The 21,195-nt window shown below is 42.6% G+C and overlaps 2 protein-coding genes across 2 annotated transcripts; one reads left to right on the forward strand and one right to left on the reverse strand.

Moving 5' to 3' along the window:
• LOC8086434 (very-long-chain enoyl-CoA reductase) lies at positions 1,768–2,877 on the reverse strand. Its single transcript, XM_002461449.2, has one exon. The coding sequence runs from the start codon at positions 2,777–2,779 to the stop codon at positions 1,919–1,921; it is 861 nt and encodes a 286-aa protein (XP_002461494.1). The 5' UTR covers positions 2,780–2,877; the 3' UTR covers positions 1,768–1,918.
• Positions 8,365–12,578, forward strand: LOC8081150 (nicotianamine aminotransferase A). Its single transcript, XM_002459328.2, has 7 exons — positions 8,365–8,789; positions 10,015–10,354; positions 10,453–10,671; positions 10,758–10,817; positions 11,278–11,433; positions 11,748–11,841; positions 12,305–12,578. The coding sequence occupies exons 1-7, from the start codon at positions 8,485–8,487 to the stop codon at positions 12,436–12,438; spliced, it is 1,308 nt and encodes a 435-aa protein (XP_002459373.1). The 5' UTR covers positions 8,365–8,484; the 3' UTR covers positions 12,439–12,578.

Genomic DNA, 21,195 nt, shown 5'->3' on the forward strand with positions numbered 1-21,195 from the left:
AGTTTATAGAAATAGAAATTTTGGTGAAAAAAACCCTGTAGAAATCTTTAAATATAGGCATCCTTTATTCAAAAATCCTCTCTAGCCAAATATGGAAAGCGAGGATGGCCCTAGAGCGCACATGATATAAAAAAGTTGTTGAAGAGTACAAAAATAAAGAAAATGATTTTGCTCAAATGACTCTCCAAATGATGAGTTATAAAGAAAATTTTTAGAAAGACTCTTATATATGCTCTACTAAGTTTTGCTTTTGAATTGAGCTTGGACATAGGAATTGGATATACAAGCTTGTTGGTTAATTAGTTCGGTATTTTATAGTGTATGAACTGTGAATATACTAGTTAACTGACCAAACCAATTCTAGAAACTGAAATCATTGATATTGCTTATTAACCATACAAATGAAAATTCAAGAAAGACAGTAATTTAGTTTTGAACTAGCATATATGTCCGTGCGTTGCAATGAGAGAAAAATTATCAACTGTTATTTATGTTTTGTCCTTTCTCTAAAATTAAAATCTATAATTCATTTATGAGAACCATGACATCCATAATATTAATTAATATTAGCAATAATTCTATAGTATGTATCAAGTTAAAATATAACGTTGATAGATCTGTTATCCAGCTGCAAAGCATAGAAGAGAAATATTTGGATGCCAATGTATCATAACTTTTTTTTACACTACGCATGTGTTGCTAAAGTTAAAAATCAAGCTCTCTAAAACTTTCTTTAAGGATCATAAAAATATGTAATTCTAATCTATGATTAAAGTCGACAAGAAATTACTTGTAGGCCGTTTGGTTACATGTTTTTTCACCGCTGTATAGCCATGTTCGGTTTGTCACACGAGTCCAGCAAAGCGGGCCGGCCCATCTTGGTTAGTTAGGCCCTTAGTGGAAATAAACCAGAGAAACCAACAAACCCTTGCAAATTCCCCTAAAACAAACAAGCCCGTGCAAATCCTAGTTTTTTTCCCCCCAACAGCTTGCAAATCATAGTTGCCGTCCCGTTACCGTGTCACGTGTCATTTTTTAAAAGGAAAATACATCAAATAAAGTAGGGCTGTATAGCTATGTGCAAAACAATTAATCTCCCTATTCTAAATTTCAAACTATATAGTTCACTTTAAGTCTTTAATTTTATTCTAAGTTAAGCAATGATCAAGGCTTTAGAAAAATATTAATATTTACAAGGTCAAATAAAATGCAGCATTAATAAATATTTCATGACAAATTTAATGGCGCTAATTTGATGTTATAGATATGGGTGTATTTACTCTAAAACTTGTTAAAAAAATAGAGAAGTTTGATTTAGGAAAACATATATTATTGTACATAGAGTTTACACATGACGGCTAAGATTTATTGTGCTTTGGAAATAAGTTGGATCCAAATCTTATCTAAGCATTAGTATAAGACTAACAAACCTGTTCATATGTTTCAACTAAGCATACAGTTTATTTTGTGGTCACTCGGACGATTTGTGGCTCAGAGATTTATATAGTAATCACGTCATTATTCTAATATGATTTAGTATTGGATTGGACTCTGTTCGAAACATAGTCTCATGTGTCAGATTTGAATTGTGCTAGCCGTAGATTAAATACACAGTTTTATGTTGAATTTGGATTGAGAATATGTGGACGTTCGAAACGTAGACTTGAATTATGCTAGGTTTAGATTAGAAAGATGGTTTCATGTTAAATTTGGATTGAGAACGTGTGGACGACAATAGTGAGGTGCCAAAGCAAGGCATAGAAGAGCTAGAAGAGGTACAGAGCTCGACAGGTTTCCATTTCCACCCAAGAATTTGTTGACAGATAAATATGGCTCTGTTCTTGCCCGTAATAAAGATAAAGTTCACGTCAGCTACAAGCACACACATGTAAAGTACACTCACTCTCCTAGCTGATCACTACAACACGTACGGCAGCAATGCTTTGATCCTCGCCGGGAACTCCTGGAACTTGGACTGGTACCACCTCCTGGTGGCGCAGCTCCGGCCGGCGAGGTAGGCCGCCGTCCCGGTGGCGACGGCGAGCGCGTACAGCGTCTGCGCGATCATGGCGAAGCCGAAGAAGGCGAGGATCTCGAAGAGGTAGTGCGGGCAGGTGACGAGCCCGAACAGGCCGCCCCTGGGGATCTTGTACCCCTTGTCGTCGCCGCCGCCGTCTCCGGTTCGAGCTCTCAGCCTGGAGAGGAGGTAGTGGTGGTAGAAGTTGCCGGCGAGGCCGACGGCGAAGACGAGCACGCCCGGGTAGAGCATGTCGACGGCGGGGTCCGGGAGGTCGTGGCTGAGGTGCTGCGCGTAGATCATGGTGGCCGTGCTGAGCAGGTAGCTGCAGGAGATGGTGGCCGCCGTGCCCAGCGGCATGCTCCCGCTGTACCGGTGCACGAACAGCACCTCGAGAACCCGCTTGAGGAAGTGGGCGGCGAGCGCGGCGCTGAGGAGCTGCGCGCGCGCGCCTTCGACGGCGCCCGGCACGGCGAAGGACGCGGCGGCGGCGAGGAGCGCCGGGGCGTAGGCCAGCAGCATCCCGTCGCGGCTTCTCATCAAGAGCGCGCCCGTGCCGCCGCCGCCGCCGCCCCGCTTGTTGTTGTTCCCGCCGCCCGCCACGACGTGCCAGAACTTGGAGTAGGCCATGTGTTCGCCGCGGAGCTCGGCGAGGCCCGCGTTCGCCATGGACACCAGCGACACCGCAGACATCGCCGCCACGTACGCCGACCCCGGCGGCGGGTACAGGAACGGGAGCCACGACGTCGTCGACGGCCACATCCTCCCTCCCCCTTCGATGGACGTGTGGTGGTCTGCTGCGGCGCGAAGTGCGTGATGTGTGGTGGAGTGGTGGACGGACGTACGCGCTCGGGGCCTTGCATTGTACACAAGGTGGGTACGAGATACTGGACACGTTCAGCGGCTCTACGTGTCGGTGCAGTAGCCGCTGGTACTTGGTAATGGTAGGAAACACAGCCACGTCGCGGCGTGCGGAGCGCGGCTTGTTCGCTTGAGCTTATCAGCCGAATATATCAACCATTTAGCCAAACAGTATTTTCTACCACGTCTTATCAGTCAAACGAATAAGACCAACAAACTAGAACGACGAGAGGCATGACGACGACCGGCAACGGAGGTACATGGCAGCTGGCAAGTGGCAACTGGTTTTTCTGTTCACAAGAGAGTGAGAAACACATTGTTGAGCTACTAGATGTGTGGATTTAAGTTTCCTTAAAATTGATTACTGCAATAATAGCCACTTGGCGCTGGTGACCGAGACATCAAAATTGATGGCTGGAAAAGAATCAACCAGAATCTACCCAAGGAAACACAGACTTATTTCCAACACTGCCAGTAAGAAACAGAGCATCCAACACTGCCAGTAAGAAGTAGAGCACATCCAGCAGCTCCTCGGTGTAACTTCTCCAATAATAAAGTTATAATGGGATGATCCAATACTACGACCTTTTGGATTATTAGGGGATGGGGATTATGAGGGGATATGGTTTTGCAAATTACCAATAACTCATCTGCAATAATAAATAGGTAAAATATGTTAGTGAATTTTATATTTCTATTACTTTTTCTCCATGGCATCCCTTCTCCCCTCACTTGTCACACCATTTTCCCCCGAACACTGCCGTGCTCGAGCTCCTCTTCACCGGCTCCGACACCCACCTCTGAATCATAGCCATTGGCATGGCCTACACGGAGTGCTCCCCTGCCATGGCACCCTATATATCTCCTCCCCACGAGATCTATCGACATTGTGGAGGCCAATGGGTGGCTCGTCGTGGACAAGTTATTGTGGGTACACACCGTGGAGGCTAGCCCGATGCACTGTGATGGAGCTGGTGCAGGCACGCCGCGTGGAGGTGTCATGCGTGCCAAGGAGGCCAATTTTGTGGTGATGCGCAAGATGAATACTCATCTCCCCTAATATGATAAGTTTATAAGAATGGGAGATGGGAGATGGGGGATGGGGGATTAGGGTGGGGGGGGGGGGAGTTGCTGGAGATGCTACAAGATGCTACAAGATACCAAATCTTATTATAGAAATCGAAGGAAGATGTAAAAAAAGATCCGGTACCTTCTACTAGCGGTAACACAACACCTGCAAAAAGGCAACAAGAACTAAAGCTTTTATAAAAACTTCGGATATGTTCAAATCCTATATATGGCTAGGTTCTCAATGTCAGAGAAGAAAGTGTCATCGAGGTAGAGAAGAGCCCAAAGGGCTTTATTCTAAAATCAAAACCGTCGTGAGCAGCTCGTACATGTGAAAATAAACTTTAAACCAACTACAAATAGGCGAAGATCAATTGAGCGCACAACAATCTCCTGTACATGTGAAAACGGGGCCCTACAGTGGTCGCATGGTTTAGTTTGCTTGCTTAGAATGCTCTGCTTGATTTAATCTTGGCTCTAGATAACGTTTATTTGATTTTTTCTGAAGTTTCTAAAAATAAAAAAACCATTTTGTTTTAAATTTTAATCCGAGCACAAAAGCTTGTTTCGGCCCGGTGTCCTCCTTTTTAAATAAATATTTTAATATTAATCGCTCTATAAAATATTTTATACTAGATAGCTCCTTTGGTCGTGCAGTTGTGGTGGTGTGACCAAATAACGTAGTCGCACCATATGCGTCGGTGCTGCAAGATACGATATATTCAACAGTGTTTTCGATGTGGAAAAATTTGTCGCGCCACTTCTGATGGCGTGACAGTATTGCCTTTTTGCGCTATCGGGAGTGACATGATAAAACCGAACATTCAAAGGAAGATTACTGGTGACAGAAGCCTTCAGCATCGTAATATCTTTGTTTATATAAATCTCTAAGAAGCTCAAAAAATTATATAAACCTTCACTATTATAATAATCACGTATTTCCGCTTGTTGTATTAGAAAACTAATATTTTTTTATATTGTCAAATGAAGGTACATTTTATTGGAAGAAACCGGTGAGTGGTGTTTAGCAAGTGAATTTTACCAAGTTGTTGGAGATGCTCTTACAGAAGCCTCGGCCCGCTCCTGGCCAGGCTGTAGCCCCTATGGTGTTTATTTTTCCTGTTTTTTTCCTTCCGGTTGCTGTTTGCTTGGCGCTGGTAATCTAGATATTACTGGTGACTGTTTTGTTTTGTTTTGTTGTAAAAGTCTCTCCTAGCTTAATGAATTCTGTGCAAGATGCACGTTCGAGAAAAAAGAAGATACATTTTATACTAAATTTTGTATCTCTCAAAGCGATCTATATGTTTGTTATTTTGAGTTTTTACATTTTGAAGTTGTTAAGATGTCGAGAAAATAGTATAAAGCCTCAGTATAGCATAATAAGTTGCTGATACTTTTGTGTTATTTTTCGAACATCATAACAATATCAAATGTAAAATTTCAAAATTATAACAATACAGATCTAATTTTGGTATAAAAAGTGTATAATAATCATCAAGAGTCCACAAGGTCGACCTTAAAAAGTGACAACAGGCTAGATTGTAGGAGGCTAGATTGTAGGAGAGGAAAAATAGGCCCAGTTGTTATAGATTAAGGCCTCCCTAGGAGGATAGGTTCATGGGCCAAACCCATTAGCAATTGTAACCCCCCTTATATAAGAGAGAACACTTAATGAGAAGAGGCAAGGAAGTTTACGGTGAAATCCTTAATCTCTCTCCCTCTCCTCTCTCCTCTCTGTGCGCTCCGCCTCCCTTCTCTTCCTCCCTGCTACCGTTGCCGCTCCTTTCCCTGGCACTCGCTGCTCTGCTACCGCTGCCAAGCCAGGCCACTAGCCAGCCAACCACAGCCCCCTAGCTAGGCCGTCGCCCAGCCATAGCCGCAACCGCAACCGCCCTCTAGCTAGGCTGCCGCAACTACACGGCCAGCCTAGCCGCCTGCTATCTAGCCACCACTGCCACCACTGGACGATCGTGCTACTGATTCCGACACTAGCACCATCTAGGCCTTGGACTCACACATGACGTGTGAAGTCTATGGTGGAGTTGGACACCTACACACCTACCCGTGCTGAGACGCCACTATGGAGGAGGTCCAGACCTAGCCCAAGACCCACTAGAGTGAGGCGGTGGCGAGTGGGGCTAGCCAGGGTGTGGCCGCACCTTGGGTGCACCGGCACACCACCCTGCAGCCCCTTAGGCCCGCGCTCCTCGGGCAGTTGCATGCCACCGTGCAAAGGTGGTCAGGGATGGTTTCCATCTATAGATGCACCAAACCATCATGACTTTAGTATAAATAGATGGGTAGGGGGGCTCTCAACACGCACACACACACACATCATTTGAGCTACACACCTCTCCTCTCCACTTGTAATTTTTTCATAGTTTTAATAGTAGTTTGGAGCAAGGCAAAGCTAGCAAGAAGAGCTTGTCTCCTTGGAAGAAGTGCTACTCTTGGTATGAATACTATGAAGAGTTCTTCCATATTCAAGCTCTCATATCCTTTATATAATAATGCATATGAACTAGAGTATAGTCTTGATCATGTTATAATTGTGATATATGAACTAGTGTATAGTTTATGCTTCATGATCATAACATGTTCATCATTGTTCTTCATCATTCATATGCCTTGTATGAATAGTGGTAGCACTAGGATTGGTACGAAGGTTCGTTGTGCCTTCGAGCTTGCCCATGTTCTAGCCTGTCAATCCATAGGATTGGGCCTCGGGGGAACATGGGTAGTTTCTTTGTACACGGCCGTGGTGCTTGGGTGCACAGAAGCCTACGGATATGACGACATTCCACAGTTGAGGGGTAGGCACGGGAAGGTGGTGACAGCCCAGTGCGTCCCTTGCACCCCCACGTCCAGATATTGTGTAGGAGTTCTGCAAAATCTCTTGCGTTTGCTGGTAGACCGGTACTCAGAGATCTCCCCGTTGCACTAAACCTAGTCTTAACTCTAATTTTACAAGTATATAATTATCAACTTATTCTATGCATATAGTTATTTTTTACCATGCCTGCTTTGTTAGTTTATTCTTTTATTCTTTATTTTCCTTTTATCCACGATCTAGCTTCTCATAGGTTGGCATTTTAGCATAATTAGCTCAAATAAACTTTCTATCCGTCATCTCTATCTCCCTCAGATTTAGAGTTTCGTTAATAGCATTAAATAGAAGTGACCATTTATCATTATACCTTGAATTATTATTTTGTAGCGGGTTTCTAATTATATTGAAATCCTCCTATTACAAAAGGTAGATCCCCGCAACTAGTGTAAGCATGAACTAACTCTGATAAAAAAGTTCTCTTTGTGCTTTTCCTATGTTGCGCCATAGACCGACAAAAGGGCCCAATGAAAACCATCTACCTATTTCTTAAGACAAAATTTATATAGAAACCCCCATTGATAATATTTTCTACCTCGAAGCAATATGGATTTATTCTCATTAGCATCCCTCAGACATACCCGAGGACATCAGTAATGCCAAACAAAATCAGCGCCTACACAGAAATTTTTCAGACACTTGAGTCAAAAAACTATTTCAGTTGGTTTCTGATAAAGCTATAAAATCAAGTCCCATATCCTCCGCCACATCATGTAAAAATATATGCTCAATTAGGTTGCATAGACCCTACAGTTCCAGAAGATCCCTTTTATTGGAACAATTTTTTTGTTTGCGAGCTTCCTATTAAGGATTTTTTGACTTTCTATTTTTTACCACCTTGATAGGTATGTCAACAAGTACTCCATCAAGGCCCGCACTATTATCGTCCATTACCTCCTCTGTTAAGTCGCCAGAGAGTCGACTGATGGTGGCAATATCAAGACTGATCTCATCCTCTCCTGATTCAATTTCTTTCTCAGGTGGGGTTTCAATCTTTGAAAGATTTTAGAACCTGTTCACTTGATAGAAAAGCTATAGTTAAAAGTACTGGTCGTTGATTTATTATGAGAGAAAAATATTGCTGAATAACTAACAATTCAATCGATAAACTCAAACGAACCGACTCGTTACATGTCACCTTGAGATGAATGCACTAGGTAGTGATGTCAATGCCACTTTCGTAGGGAAAAACCAAGCAAGGACAGCGCGGATGGGATGATACATGCTGCTGCGTGCACGGACCACCCTATCTACCGGCGTCTGTGTTTGTATGCTACCAGAGTACCAGGGCACGCACGCACCTGGCGCCACCAAGGCAAGGACAAATCGGAGCAGTGGTGAGGATATCGTGCCGTGCGTCTCTGCTGCCAAAGCGGTGGTGGCCAGGCAGGGGCGCGTGAATCGTGCCACCCGGTGGCCGGCGCCCGTGGTGGCCAGGGGCGCGTGAATGGTGCCACCAGAGGGCGCCCAGACCTGCTGGCGCTGGCGTCCGCCTCCCTATAAAAAGGTGGAGTGGAGGCACACTTGGACCACACCAAACCAAACCGTTCTCGGCGTCTCCCTCCCTCCGGCGGCCTCCAGAGCCCACCCAAAACCACCTCGGTCTCCCTGTCTGTCTCCCTCTCGCCCCCCGTTTGCGTTTGCCCATCCCATGGCGACCCACGGCGGCGAGAACGGCAGCGGGCACGCGGCGGCGGAGTGGCGGTTCGCGCGGGCGGCGGCGGCCAAGGACGTGGCCGGGGCGGACAAGATGAGCATCCGGGCGGCGCGGTTCAAGATCAGCGCGAGCGTGGACGCGCGCGACCCGCGGCCCGTGCTGCCGCTGGCGCACGGGGACCCCTCCGTGTTCCCGGCCTTCCGCACCGCCGCCGAGGCCGAGGACGCCGTGGCCGCCGCGCTCCGGACCGGCAAGTTCAACTGCTACCCCGCCGGCGTCGGCCTCCCCGACGCCCGCCGGTACGTACCGCACGGTTTGGTTCGGTTACTACTCAATTTCATTCAATTCCTCCTCTTGTCTTGTCTTTGTCTTTTCTTGGGCAGGCAAATTCGTTCCGCTTGCCCGGCCATCTCTGCATGCTTTGCAATCTTAATTATCTTCAACAAACATCATTGTTTAGTACGGCTCAAGTTCAGAGCTGTCGTGTTCATCGATCGTATCCTTAATCCTTCCTATTATATATAGTATAGTCATCTCAAAGGAAATTGTTTTTAGTATACAGTTTACTAGGTACATATCGTTTAGTACCACTCAAGTTCAGAACAATCTCTGTCTTTACCGGCCGGCCTCATTTTCTAAGCTCAAGTCTCGATAGCAGGCCATGTGACCGGCCTAAACATTCTTATATGTGTTCAAACACTCTGAGAATTTTTTAGAGCTATCCTGTTCAGAGTAGTTAATTACTCCGTAATAGGATACAGTAAGCTCTGGTTCAAATTGCACGAGGCACTCAATAGCAAGCAGAATGGGGAAAAAAACAAAAGATTTCTGCTCGGGTACCTAACCTATGACACGTGCCGGCGCCGGTGTTCCACAAGGTCGCCTCCGCCGCACTGCGTGATCTGCCTAGGCAGAGTAGGCACGGCCAAGCAATTTACTTTACCCAGTCACGCGCCATGCATGCTGCGTCCGACGTGGCATGCCACCTGCTTTGTGGTGGCTCTAGGCGTTTTGTTTTTGGCAAAACCACCTCTGAACTGAACCAAGGGAAAAGAGGCTTTCTGAAGTGGTGCTCGTGATAGAGACGTACTAGTAGTGGGAAGAATGAAGGACTTAAGACACGTCTCTATCATGATGGACAGGCAAAACCACCATGGAGTATTTCCTAAGAAGAAAACGATACTGGAAATAATGAAGGAAACTACCTACCTTGCTGGAATGAACTTGCTTGTTTTGATGCATGAAGCACTTACTGGAGTCATGCCAGGCGAAACACTGCCAAATATACAAAACATTCAGGTCGCTATGGGATACAGTAATTAGCAGTATATATATATTTTCTAGACATATTGCAGTATATTATCTTTCTTAATGAGCTTCTATCAATAATTTCACTTTTTCGTATATTTGTTGCAAGCTTATTATTGACCGGTTACTGTAACTTTTTTACATTTAAAAATTTATTAAATCCGTCCTTATATTATGAATACTGAATTCTTTTTTGCTGCTTTATTTAAACAATAGTGCTCTGGCGGAGCACCTGTCAAGTGATCTTCCATACAAGCTGTCAACTGATGACATCTTCCTCACTGCTGGAGGCACTCAAGCCATTGAGGTTGTCGTCTCAGTCCTTGCCCAACCGGGCACCAACATATTGCTCCCAAGACCAGGCTATCCAAATTATGAGGCGCGTGCAGGGCTGCACAACTTAGAAGTTCGTCGTTTCGATCTGATTCCTGAAAGAGGCTGGGAAATCGATATCGACTCTCTGGAGTCGATTGCTGACAAGAACACCACCGCAATGGTCATCATAAACCCCAACAATCCTTGCGGGAGTGTCTATACCCATGAACATTTAGCAAAGGCATGCATGGCTGCTGCTTATTTCACTGACATTCAAATGAATTGAATTAGTTTAATTAATCTTTGTTTGTGTTCTAAGCATGTCTTGATGTCATTTAGGTCGCGGAGGTAGCAAGGAAGCTTGGAATACTAGTCATCGCTGATGAAGTATATGGAAATCTGGTGTTTGGGGACACCCCTTTCGTCCCCATGGGTGTCTTTGGCCACATTGCCCCTGTGTTGAGCATAGGATCACTATCAAAGAGATGGATAGTGCCTGGGTGGCGACTTGGTTGGGTAGCTGTATGTGATCCCAACAAGATTCTGCTAAACACAAAGGTAATAAATCATTAGCCTATATCTTATGACGTCCTTATTTTAGCTAGTGTTGCTATGCTGTTTCACTAACTACCGATTTTTTTCAGATCATTGCATCCATCACAAACTTCCTTAACATTTCAACTGACCCAGCAACTTTTGTTCAGGTTAGTGGCTTGTCATTTTCCCCTACACTGTGGTATCGATTCATTTCAATTTTTTTCTACACATAGGAGAGCTGCATATCTTTTATATAATGAATACAGATCTCCATTTCAAATATTTGAAAATGATTATACGCAAACATGCCATATATTCCTTTAATAATAATAATAATAATAATATCTTGTGAAATAATTGTCATCAATTCAAATGTGTTGAAAATAATGGTGATTCTGAGCTGTGCTATTTCATTTTGCCCTGCTTTCTGTGGCAGGAAAAGTGCAATGCTGTTGTAGATAACATACCAAGTTTTGTCATTACGAGATCTGAAAAATGGGAAATTATCTCTCTGTATACATGCTTTCAGGATCCCAGTTCCTAACTAGTATTCATTTTTATTTTCGCAAGCATGTGTCTTACATATTTTATCTCAGATAACTAAGAGATTGTAAAAAAAATTATTAGGGAGCACTTCCCCATATTCTTGAGAACACAAAGGAAGATTTTTTCAAGAGGATCATTGGTCTGCTAGCGGAAACATCAGAGATATGTTACAGAGAAATAAAGGACATCAAGTGCATCACTTGCCCTCACAAGCCAGAAGGTTCCATGTTTGTCATGGTAAGCAATTTACTAAATTATATGTTGTTATAGTGGTTGAACAGAAGAAAAAAAGTAATACAAAAGAAACAGTGAAGGATTGTGTTAGAGCAACCAGCACCTAATAAAGTGGTAATATACCTAAAGTTTCAATTTACTCCACTAGCTCTTGTCTATTTAGAAATTATTTATTTTTTCATCAAAATTAGTCATGTTATTATGTAAACATTAAATCTCTATATATGTTTCTGTTACACACAACCACACTGAATAAAACATATAGATAATCTTAGAACTTGCTTGTCAGTTTTCTAACTTGGAGAAGTCACAAACAGGTGAAATTAAATTTGTATCTTTTGGAAGGGATCAATGATGATATTGATTTTTGCTGCAAGCTGGCAAAAGAAGAGTCCGTGATTTTGTGTCCAGGTGAGATGAATTTGATTTTTTTTTTTTTGGAAAAAAATTCTGACAAAAACTCAATTTTGGCTCTAGCATTTGTATGTTTCAGGTTACAAGTATTCCAGGCCTGTACGTTTGTGCTCAGAAATGCTTTAAGAAATTAGCAATGCATTAATGCTGGAATACAATCATGAATCATCTTTTATTCATATGAGCAAAATGTAACATAGGTGATTCACTAATATATAAATGTTGGGATGATTCTCCTTTATCTTCTTATAGATGTTAATGAAGAATAGACAGAGAGATATACTCCTTAGTAACTTGTGAGATTTTAGGAGTAGCTTTTACGACTAGACTTAATTGTCTAATTGTTTAGGCTAGACAGGTAGGTATTTGTTACTGTAAGATACTGGTTAATATAAGTGTCTCATCTTAAATTGATACCAACATCTCCTTAATCTTACATACATGTGTTTGTCCAATGCAGGGAGTGTATTGGGAATGGAAAATTGGATCCGTATCACTTTCGCCATTGATTCATCTTCTCTTCTTGATGGTCTTGAGAGGATCAAATCTTTCTGCCGAAGGCATAAGAAGAAGAATTTGCTTAATGGCCATTAACTGTATGAGTTCAAAGTTGTTACCCAGTTCCATAGTTTTCCATTGTATCATCAACAAATGTGGAACTTTGAAATCCCTCAGAATTAATAAAGTTAATGTTTGCATATCAGCATATGCAAGTTAGTGTACATTTTTAGTCACCTTAACCATCTGTGTTGAGATCTTTTGATTTTGTGTTTGTTTCAGTTTGCAATTGCAATGTTCTTTTCTTTTAATTTGACATCATTTATATGTGTGGTAATGGTGAACCGTGAAATACCTAGTCCCATCTATTATGTACTATGTCAGTTGTGAAGCTTTTTGTATTGACAGAAAATTTACAACTCCAATATTTGATAACATAATTAAGGACGAGTTTTAATTTGGGAGAGATTAAATGTATTGATAAATGGACTCATAAGTCTTTATTAGGAAATACAAAAATTATCCTACCCAATTATGCTTTACCATCACCGCCAAAGTCATCAAAATTCACCATGTGAAATCACCACAAAACAGTGACGAGAGAAAAGTAATGGGTGTTTCATGAAAGATTGTCATTTTTTAGTCCTTCAGATAGGTGACGACAACAGTGTCTTAAGAAATTTTATAATGGCTGAAAAAAATGTACATCATCTATCTGGCTATATCAAACGATCAAGAAAAAGGAGGTATCAAAGTAAATAAAAGTACTAAAAAGTACTCAAGCAATGTGAAAGTACCAAAACAGGTGAAGCTAATATCAAAAATAGATTTGGGCCAGATTCAATTTTCTATCATTTTAAATATACTCTATTAAGGATAAAACACTAATTTGAATATCTTTATTGTAGGGCATAACTGGACCATCCATCCTGACCGACTGATTAATATAATAATAAGAACAATGCTAGTTAAAAAACGAGAAAGTAAAATCTATCCTGACCGTAAGGACATGTGCTTGGCGTCAATGGCCTGCTAGACGTTGCTCTAAAAAAAGAAAAAAAAATCATGGCCTTCTAGACTTGGGTGACCTCGCGTAGATAGACGAAACAGAAGTTTCTCAAAAAAAACGATAGACAGAACAAAAGGCTATGAAGTTGAACTGTCATTGGCACGGCGCTGAGGTTGAGGGAAAAGCGCAACACCAATAATCCAAGTGGGTGGTGGTAGCAGGTTGTGGGCAGTGAGCGAGACGGTGGGCATCATCGTGGATGGTGGGAGATATCCGGCTGGGCGAAGTCGGTGGTGGGGGCAAAGAGTCACCGATGAGGTGCCCGATTGGGATTAGTGAAGGGCGGAGAAAGTCGAGTGGGGGTGGGCGGCAAGGTGGTAAGGTCGGCGGCGGCCTAGGATATGCTTGAGGTATTGGAGGGAGGAGAAATATGTGTGCGGATGAGGAAGAAGACCATGCAACAGTTACCTTCCTAACGTGTGCAACTCGATCATCTAGTGTCACTCAATGCAATCTCACAAAGCAACACACTAGAAGCACTCACTCGCAATCGGATCACACTCTTGCAAGAACAACTGAGTTAGAGAGCTCCCAAACACTCTCAAGCATGAACACTAAGCTCCCAAGGTGCTCAGTAGCTAGTCAAGGCTGGCTAGTCTTCGTTAATAGCCCCAAAGCCAATAGAGCAGTTGCTCTCTTTTAATTTCCTAGCGAAACGGCCATCGGACCGAGCTCTAGACCGAGGCTCTGGACCATCATCTCTAGGTCTGACGTTCCTTGCGCCACTAAACAACAACCATGTGTCCACCTTAAAGAGCCAATGGTTGCCATGCTCCAATGGTCACTGACGCCTGCTTTGAACCGAGCTCCAGACCAGCGTACAGTGCTATCTCCGGAGTCCGAGCCATGCGTCACCTGAGTCTAACGTGGTCTAGAGAGCACCAAATCGCTCCAGACCCAATTCAACCAAGGCAGCTGGACAAAGATCACTGGGTATGACCCTCCTCCCAAAGCACCTCAGCGCGCCACGTGTCCACCCACGTAGAGGGGCACCATCAGACTGGCAGACCATGGTTTGACCAAACGGCTAAGTCCGACACCCTCAGTCTGATTGGATATTAACGAAGCCTTTTGACCTTGCCTTTGCTATTGTCACCAAATGTGATACTATCATAACCATTGCTACCACTGGTGTTGATTGAATTAAACATTCTTGAATCATCAGCCATATATTGTGTGCACCCACTATCAAGCACCCAATGCCTTCCTCTGGCTTTATAATTGACCTACAAAGAACATCAATTCTAATTATGTACTTGGGTCCTTGAAAGTTAGTCACTAAGCTCTTTGGTACCCAAATGACATTCTTCTTCGGGCCCAACATGGATGTACCAACAAACTTAGCCTTCACACCATTGGCACCCTTAGTAAGCAAATAACAAGAAATCAAACTTAATTGAAGATACATTAGCATTCTTGTTCTTGTCTTGCAATATTGCTATATATGATTAACTTGCTTGCAACCAATGTAAAACCGATCATTGTCCTTCACAAAACTAGTCTTGTGTTGAGCAAAGGTTGCCTTGGCTTTCTTAGAGGTATAACACAATCCCTCTTTGTAGAAAGATACTCTTTGGCTACCTAAGCACATAAGCAAGTGGTCCTCACCACCATAGGCTTTGCCTAAGGCGCGAGTGAGCTCATTGACCTTCTTATCGAGGGTCTCATTCTCAACAATTAGTGAGGCATCACAAGTGAAACCATCACTAGTAGATGAGGTGGAAGTGGAGTGCTACAAGAAGGGTTAGTGGGAGCAACAATGATAGGATCATAAAAAGATTCACTAATTAGATCACAAGTAGAGTCTAGCTATATAACATGCTACAACAACCTCTTTCTTGGCTTGCTCAAGAAGAGAGGAGTGAACCTTTTCAAGCTTAATGTGATTCATGCCAAGCTCCTCATGGTCTTCCTTTAGACTCTCATGAGAAGCATTGAGCTCATCAAAGGATCTGTTAAGAGCTTTAAGCTCCTTGCGTAATTATTTGCACTCCTTCCTCTTTAACTCAAGACAAGAATGAGCTTGTTCTAGTATGTCCATGAGGTCTAACTCCTCATCACTATCACTAGTGGACTTGGCCATTAAGCATGTTGATGGAGTGTCAAAGAGAGAAGGTTTGTTGCTGATGGCGATACTTGCTAGTGCCTTCTTGATATATTTCTTATTATCATCACTAGAATTATCATCATCTGAAGAGCCATCGCTATCCCAGGTGACCACATAGCCACCACCCTTCTTCTACTACTTCTTCAATGTCATCTTGTTCTCTTTCTTTTCCTTCTTATCCTTCTTTTCTTTCTTCTTCTCATCCTCATCATTGTCATTATCGTAGGGATAATCCGCTACAACATGATCCTTGCTCTTGCATTTGTAGCATATTTTCACATACTCCTTGTTGTGATCTCTTCTCTCTTTCTTGCACCATAGCCCTTCTTCTTCATGAATATGCCCATCTTGCGAACAAAGAGAGCCATAGCTTTATCATCAAACTCACTAGCTTTCTCTCCTTCACTTGATTCTTCTTTCTTAGCTTTGCCCTTGTTCTTGGATGAGGTGCTAGCCTTGAATAGTACACTTTTCTTCTTGTTGTTTTCATCCTTCTTCACATCTTGATCAACCCCTCTCTTTCCACAGGGTATGTCTGTTGTGTTATGACATCACCTAGTACTTGGTTAGAGATTAGGTCCTTCAATCCTACTCTTATGATGATCAATCTCAATGTATCAAAACCAGGAGGTAAGCACATCTGAAACCAATGAGAGACATCATCGTCATTTATCTTCTCACTCAAAGTCTTCAAGTCATTGATGATTACTTGCAATCTATAGAACATTTCCAGAATGCTCTCATCATCCATTGTCTTAAAGCTTGTCAATTTTTTATACATATAAAAGATAAGGATGGAGATGGTTTTTTTAAATAGTATCCATAGTTTTTCTCTGGTGTAACTAAATAAATTAAATAGAAATAAATAAGAAAAGAAATTATTTATTTAACTCATTAAATAAGAGCCGAGTAGCCAAGTCTCAAGTCCCGGTATGGCCTTGTTTAGTTCCAAAAAATTTGCCAAAATGAGCACCGTAGTATTTTTGTTTGTATTTGATAAATATTATTCAATTATGGACTAACTAGGCTCAAAAGATTTGTCTCGCTAATTACAGATAAACTGTGTAATTAGTTATTACTTTTATTTTTATTTAATGCTTCACAAGATTCGATGTGACATAAAATATGAAAAATTTTGTAATTGTTTTAGAACTAAACAACGCCATGTAGGAGCGGAGGGGACGGGCATGCCAGGCCCGAAATTTCGTCACGTCGTCTGTCACCCTGACTGAGACGTACGGACGAGGACGAGTGCAGTGGCTGGCTTTGCCTGTCGTCAGCGCCCGCCGACGGGCGTTGGTGGTGGTGGTTCGGAAACGAACGAGGACGACGGCGACGTCGGGGCGGCACAGCATGACGACAAGGTGTCGACACTACTGCCCCCCGACGACCTGCACGCGTCGGATCGGAGACGCCGAGACGACAACGCAGCTGACGCACGCGTGTACTTGAAGCGAATTTGTCACCTGTCCGGATCGCCGGCCACCACCAAAGACATGATTCTTTTTATTATTTTTTGCCCAAAGACACACAATGCGTTACCTACGTCACGGGTGTAACTTTGTACGCACGCAATGTTTTCATTGACGACACCAATACAGTAGCATGGCGACATTCACGACTTGACCTAGCCTCAGGCCGTGCCAACTGCGGTGAAGCTTGTTTGACCGACGACTATGCGCCGAAACCAATTTTCAGCACATGTCAACTTCATTAGTAAATTAGAGCATGTTCGTTTGCCAGAAAAAACCATAGCTAAAAATATTATTTATTGATTTATTATAAAAAAAATAATAGTTGAATGACTAATATATTCGAGAGATAAGGTTAAGCGAATAAGATCTTGAGTTGCGGTTGCTACACTTTTTTCCGTCACATTAGGGCCCTCGTTGAACATCACAAATTTTTTTCCTTTCGATACCTCCATCACGCCAAATAAGTTAATTTTTACAGGAGTACTACTACTATGATTTAGTGAAATTTGACTGACCACCATGCGCGAGAGGACTCCCGCACTGAAAATTCAGGCGGCGGCTTGAAATTTCTCGTGCGAGCACTCCACACACCAGGTGCGCCTTACACTAGAAATCTTAGCCCGAGCCAACTAAAATTCCAGCTAATTATGACCAACCAATAGAAGACCCCTACTTGAAATAATAAGTCCAGTGAGCAAAAAAATTCTTATTAACAATTCATAATTTGCCCAAAACAAGTGCTATCTCTTTCAAATAGCACCAAACCAATTTTAAGACTTGAGATAGCTTTTCACAAAGAATTTTTCCAAGCTTTCTCGTATATCTCACCATGTCACTAAACATAAAGTATATGCAAAAGAGACTCACATTTAGTGGCACCATTGTAGATAAAGAATTTTCTTTTTTATAATACGATTATCTATCCTAAATTCACTCTCACATCCTTTGTGATGTCTTGAGTGACAAAATAAAATGGCCTTAGATTTTATACCTTTGCCTTGAACCTATTTTTTTCTCTTTTTTCCAAGTTGGAACACTTGATCATCTCATTTGTCCATCACCATGACCGTCATTTGCTCCATCATTTATTTGAATTTTTTTCTAAAGTTTCTGAAAATAGAAAAGCTATTCTGTTTCCATTCGAGCAAAAGCTCTTGTCTTGGGGCCGTCGTCCTCCATTTCCTGGGCTCAGGAGGTTTCCCCTAAAAAAAACTTTGTTTTTCTTTGTCTCGCTGATGATATGACCCCATGTGTCAGTGCGTGCTTCCAACTGCAAAGCTTGGGCCCGTTGCTACCTAGCCGCCACCGTCAGCCCGTCATCGTTTCCCCCCGCAGCCATGAGAGCTGTGGGATGGAATGGATTCGACTTTCGACCGGTGACGCCTTTGGATCTCTGCAGGACTCCAGGAGTTCAAGATGGCCGAGCATGAAAGTCGCCGACGAGACAAACAGGGAGCTAGATAAAACGAGAGAGACCGGTTCATTATTTATTTATTTTGTTTTGATTTGATTTGAGTTTGATAACTATCATGTGTACAGTACTATTATTCAGGCTTAGGTCCTATTTGGTTGGGTCTGTTAAACCCGCCTATTACATCGAATGTTTGAACACATGTTTAAAATATTAAATATAGGCTATTTATGAAACTAAAAACACAGCTAGAGAATAATTTATGAGACGAATCTTTTAAGTCTAATTAGTCTATAATTAAATATTAATTATCAAATAAAACGAAAATGTTATAATAACTATTAAATTTAACACCCCACCAAACACATGCTTATTTACGTAGCTGCATATGCAGAGCGGCGTGTCTTTCCCACTATGCAGATTGAGCTGAATACCCACTGCAGAAATTAGACGAGTCTAACATCAGTATCACAGTACTGAACAATAGTGCCTGCGCAAGAAAAAAGAAGCTGTTTGGCATGCATGCATAAACATTTCCTTTGCTTAATACACTGAATTCACCACGGTTTATCAAGCTTTCCGTTCCCAGCGGCTTGGGTTGTGATGAGTGCATTTTATTTGAATAGATCTTACATGCCACTTGAGATTATCTGAAAACGCACCAGGACAAATCGGAGCTGCAAGTGGTGATGACGAGGGGATGGATGCCGTGCCGTGCGTCTCGGCTGCCAAAGCGATGGTGGCCAGGCAGAGCCCGGCCTGAGGCCTGAACCTGCTGGCGGGGCAGCCGCCTATAAACAGGTGGAGTGGAGGCACAGCTCGTGCGCGCAGCCAATCCCTCTCAGCCTCCGGCGGCCTCCAGAGCCCAAGTCCACCACACCTTAGTCTCTGCCTGTCTCTCTCGCCCCCTGTTTGTGTTTGCCCATCCATAGCGACCGACGGCAGCGACAAGGGCAGCGCGCACGCGGTGGTTAAAGTAAAATTTGGACATATACCATAGAATTTGCTTTGAGATTCATGTCCAGTAATAAAGAGTTAATTTTTTTATTGTCTTTCTTCTGCTGGGCACGAATCTCAGAGCAAATTCTATGGTTCACAATGTGAGGTCACGTGCCTTCAAGAGTAAAGAAACCACGTTCGCACGCGGCGGAGTGGCGGTTCGCGCGGGCGGTGGCCAAGGAGAAGGGCATGCTGGTCGTGGCTGGGACAAGAGATCACCGCGAGTGTGGACGCGCGCGACCATTAATATCTTAATCTACTTTAAACTACAATAATTTATATGTAATATCGTAATCTACTTTAAACTGCAATAATATCACTTAAAATACATTAATCACATATGTTAACAGCATCATTAATAAGATCTGTGTTGCACCATGTAAACTTGACTTGTCACAAATGTAAATGAAATCTCTGCCTTGTTTGTTTGGCTAAAAGTACTATTTGATGATTTGTTATGAGAAAAAAATATTGTTGAATGACTGACAGATTTGGTAGATAAGCTTAAGCGAACACACCGCCTATCATGAGAGCCAGGTTGAGGGCTGTCTTCTGCATTTGGGGGGCTAGAGCCAGCCGTGCAAGCAACCAATGCCTTGAAGCTACATCTCTAAAGCCTTGTTCCTTGTTCTGGTATATGCTGTCAACTAAATGGGCTATAAGCTTGTCTCTCCTCCAGTTTATATATGATTATGGAGCACCAACAGACCTCAGGTGGAGTCTATACTCAACCAAACAGAAGGAAAAATCGAAAACCCAAAATAAAGTTATACTTATAATATATATACATCACCCTTAGACCAAAAATAGTTGATGAACTCAACATTGTCATTATGGCCGGCAGTGTTTCTAAACTCGCATATGCTTCACTTAAAAACAGGGGGCACATGTTGATAGCTAAAAAGAGACCAGAGAGTTAAAGATGGGTAGAACGAAAAGGATCAAATTTGGAGCAATTTGTGCAAAAAGTGCAAAGTCCTAAAAAAACACAGGCTACATTGATTTTGGGAACCGGTTTGAGTTGGTTTTGGCGGTCAAAGCTCAAAAACGTGTTTTTCTTTGAAAACTCATTCGATCTCGTAGGAAACATATAAATTATATGTGGTATAAGTTTTCTACTAGGATAAAACCACACTTCCTCTATTTATGTGAGAGGTTCACGACCGATTGGCACCGAGCAACCCAAGATAGCTGAGCTGAAAAACTCCAGCCATAAATAAAAGAGCAAGGAAAACATTGTTTGGGGAGCTACTGGGGAGCCTTTTTTTATCTTTTGTGAAACGAGGAGCCCATATTAGCTAGGGTCCCAGCTTGATGCGAGATGAAACTGTCTCGGTCTAGCTAATGCCCTCTGAATGATGTAAACTAAGGCCCTGTTTGGTTCCACCAACTAAATTTTAGCTAGCTAAAATTATTTTAGCTACTCTTAGATGACTAATGGAACTAAACTATTTTAGCTCCTTTTAGTCAATGTGTTTAGAACTTTAGCTACTAAAGTGACTAAAATTTAGTTGGTGGAACCAAACAGGACCTAACTGAACAAGTTGCAGTCCAACTTGTCGGAAGGTCTTTCTTTCCACACCACATATGCTAGCAAAAATACATCAATGGCACCGTTTAAATTTCTTTTGTCATCTTTTGTCAACCGGGGCATAGTGCCACCAATGGCACGACGAGACAAGTACTCCCTGTCGGAGATGTCGCCCAGAATCATAGAAGCAAACTTCTCCACAAATGCTCACAAATTCTTCGTATGTTTCATGTTTAGCATGCTCCAGATTGATTGAGATAA

The sequence above is a fragment of the Sorghum bicolor genome, chromosome 2 (genome assembly GCF_000003195.3).
Source record: "Sorghum bicolor cultivar BTx623 chromosome 2, Sorghum_bicolor_NCBIv3, whole genome shotgun sequence".
NCBI lineage: Eukaryota > Viridiplantae > Streptophyta > Magnoliopsida > Poales > Poaceae > Sorghum > Sorghum bicolor.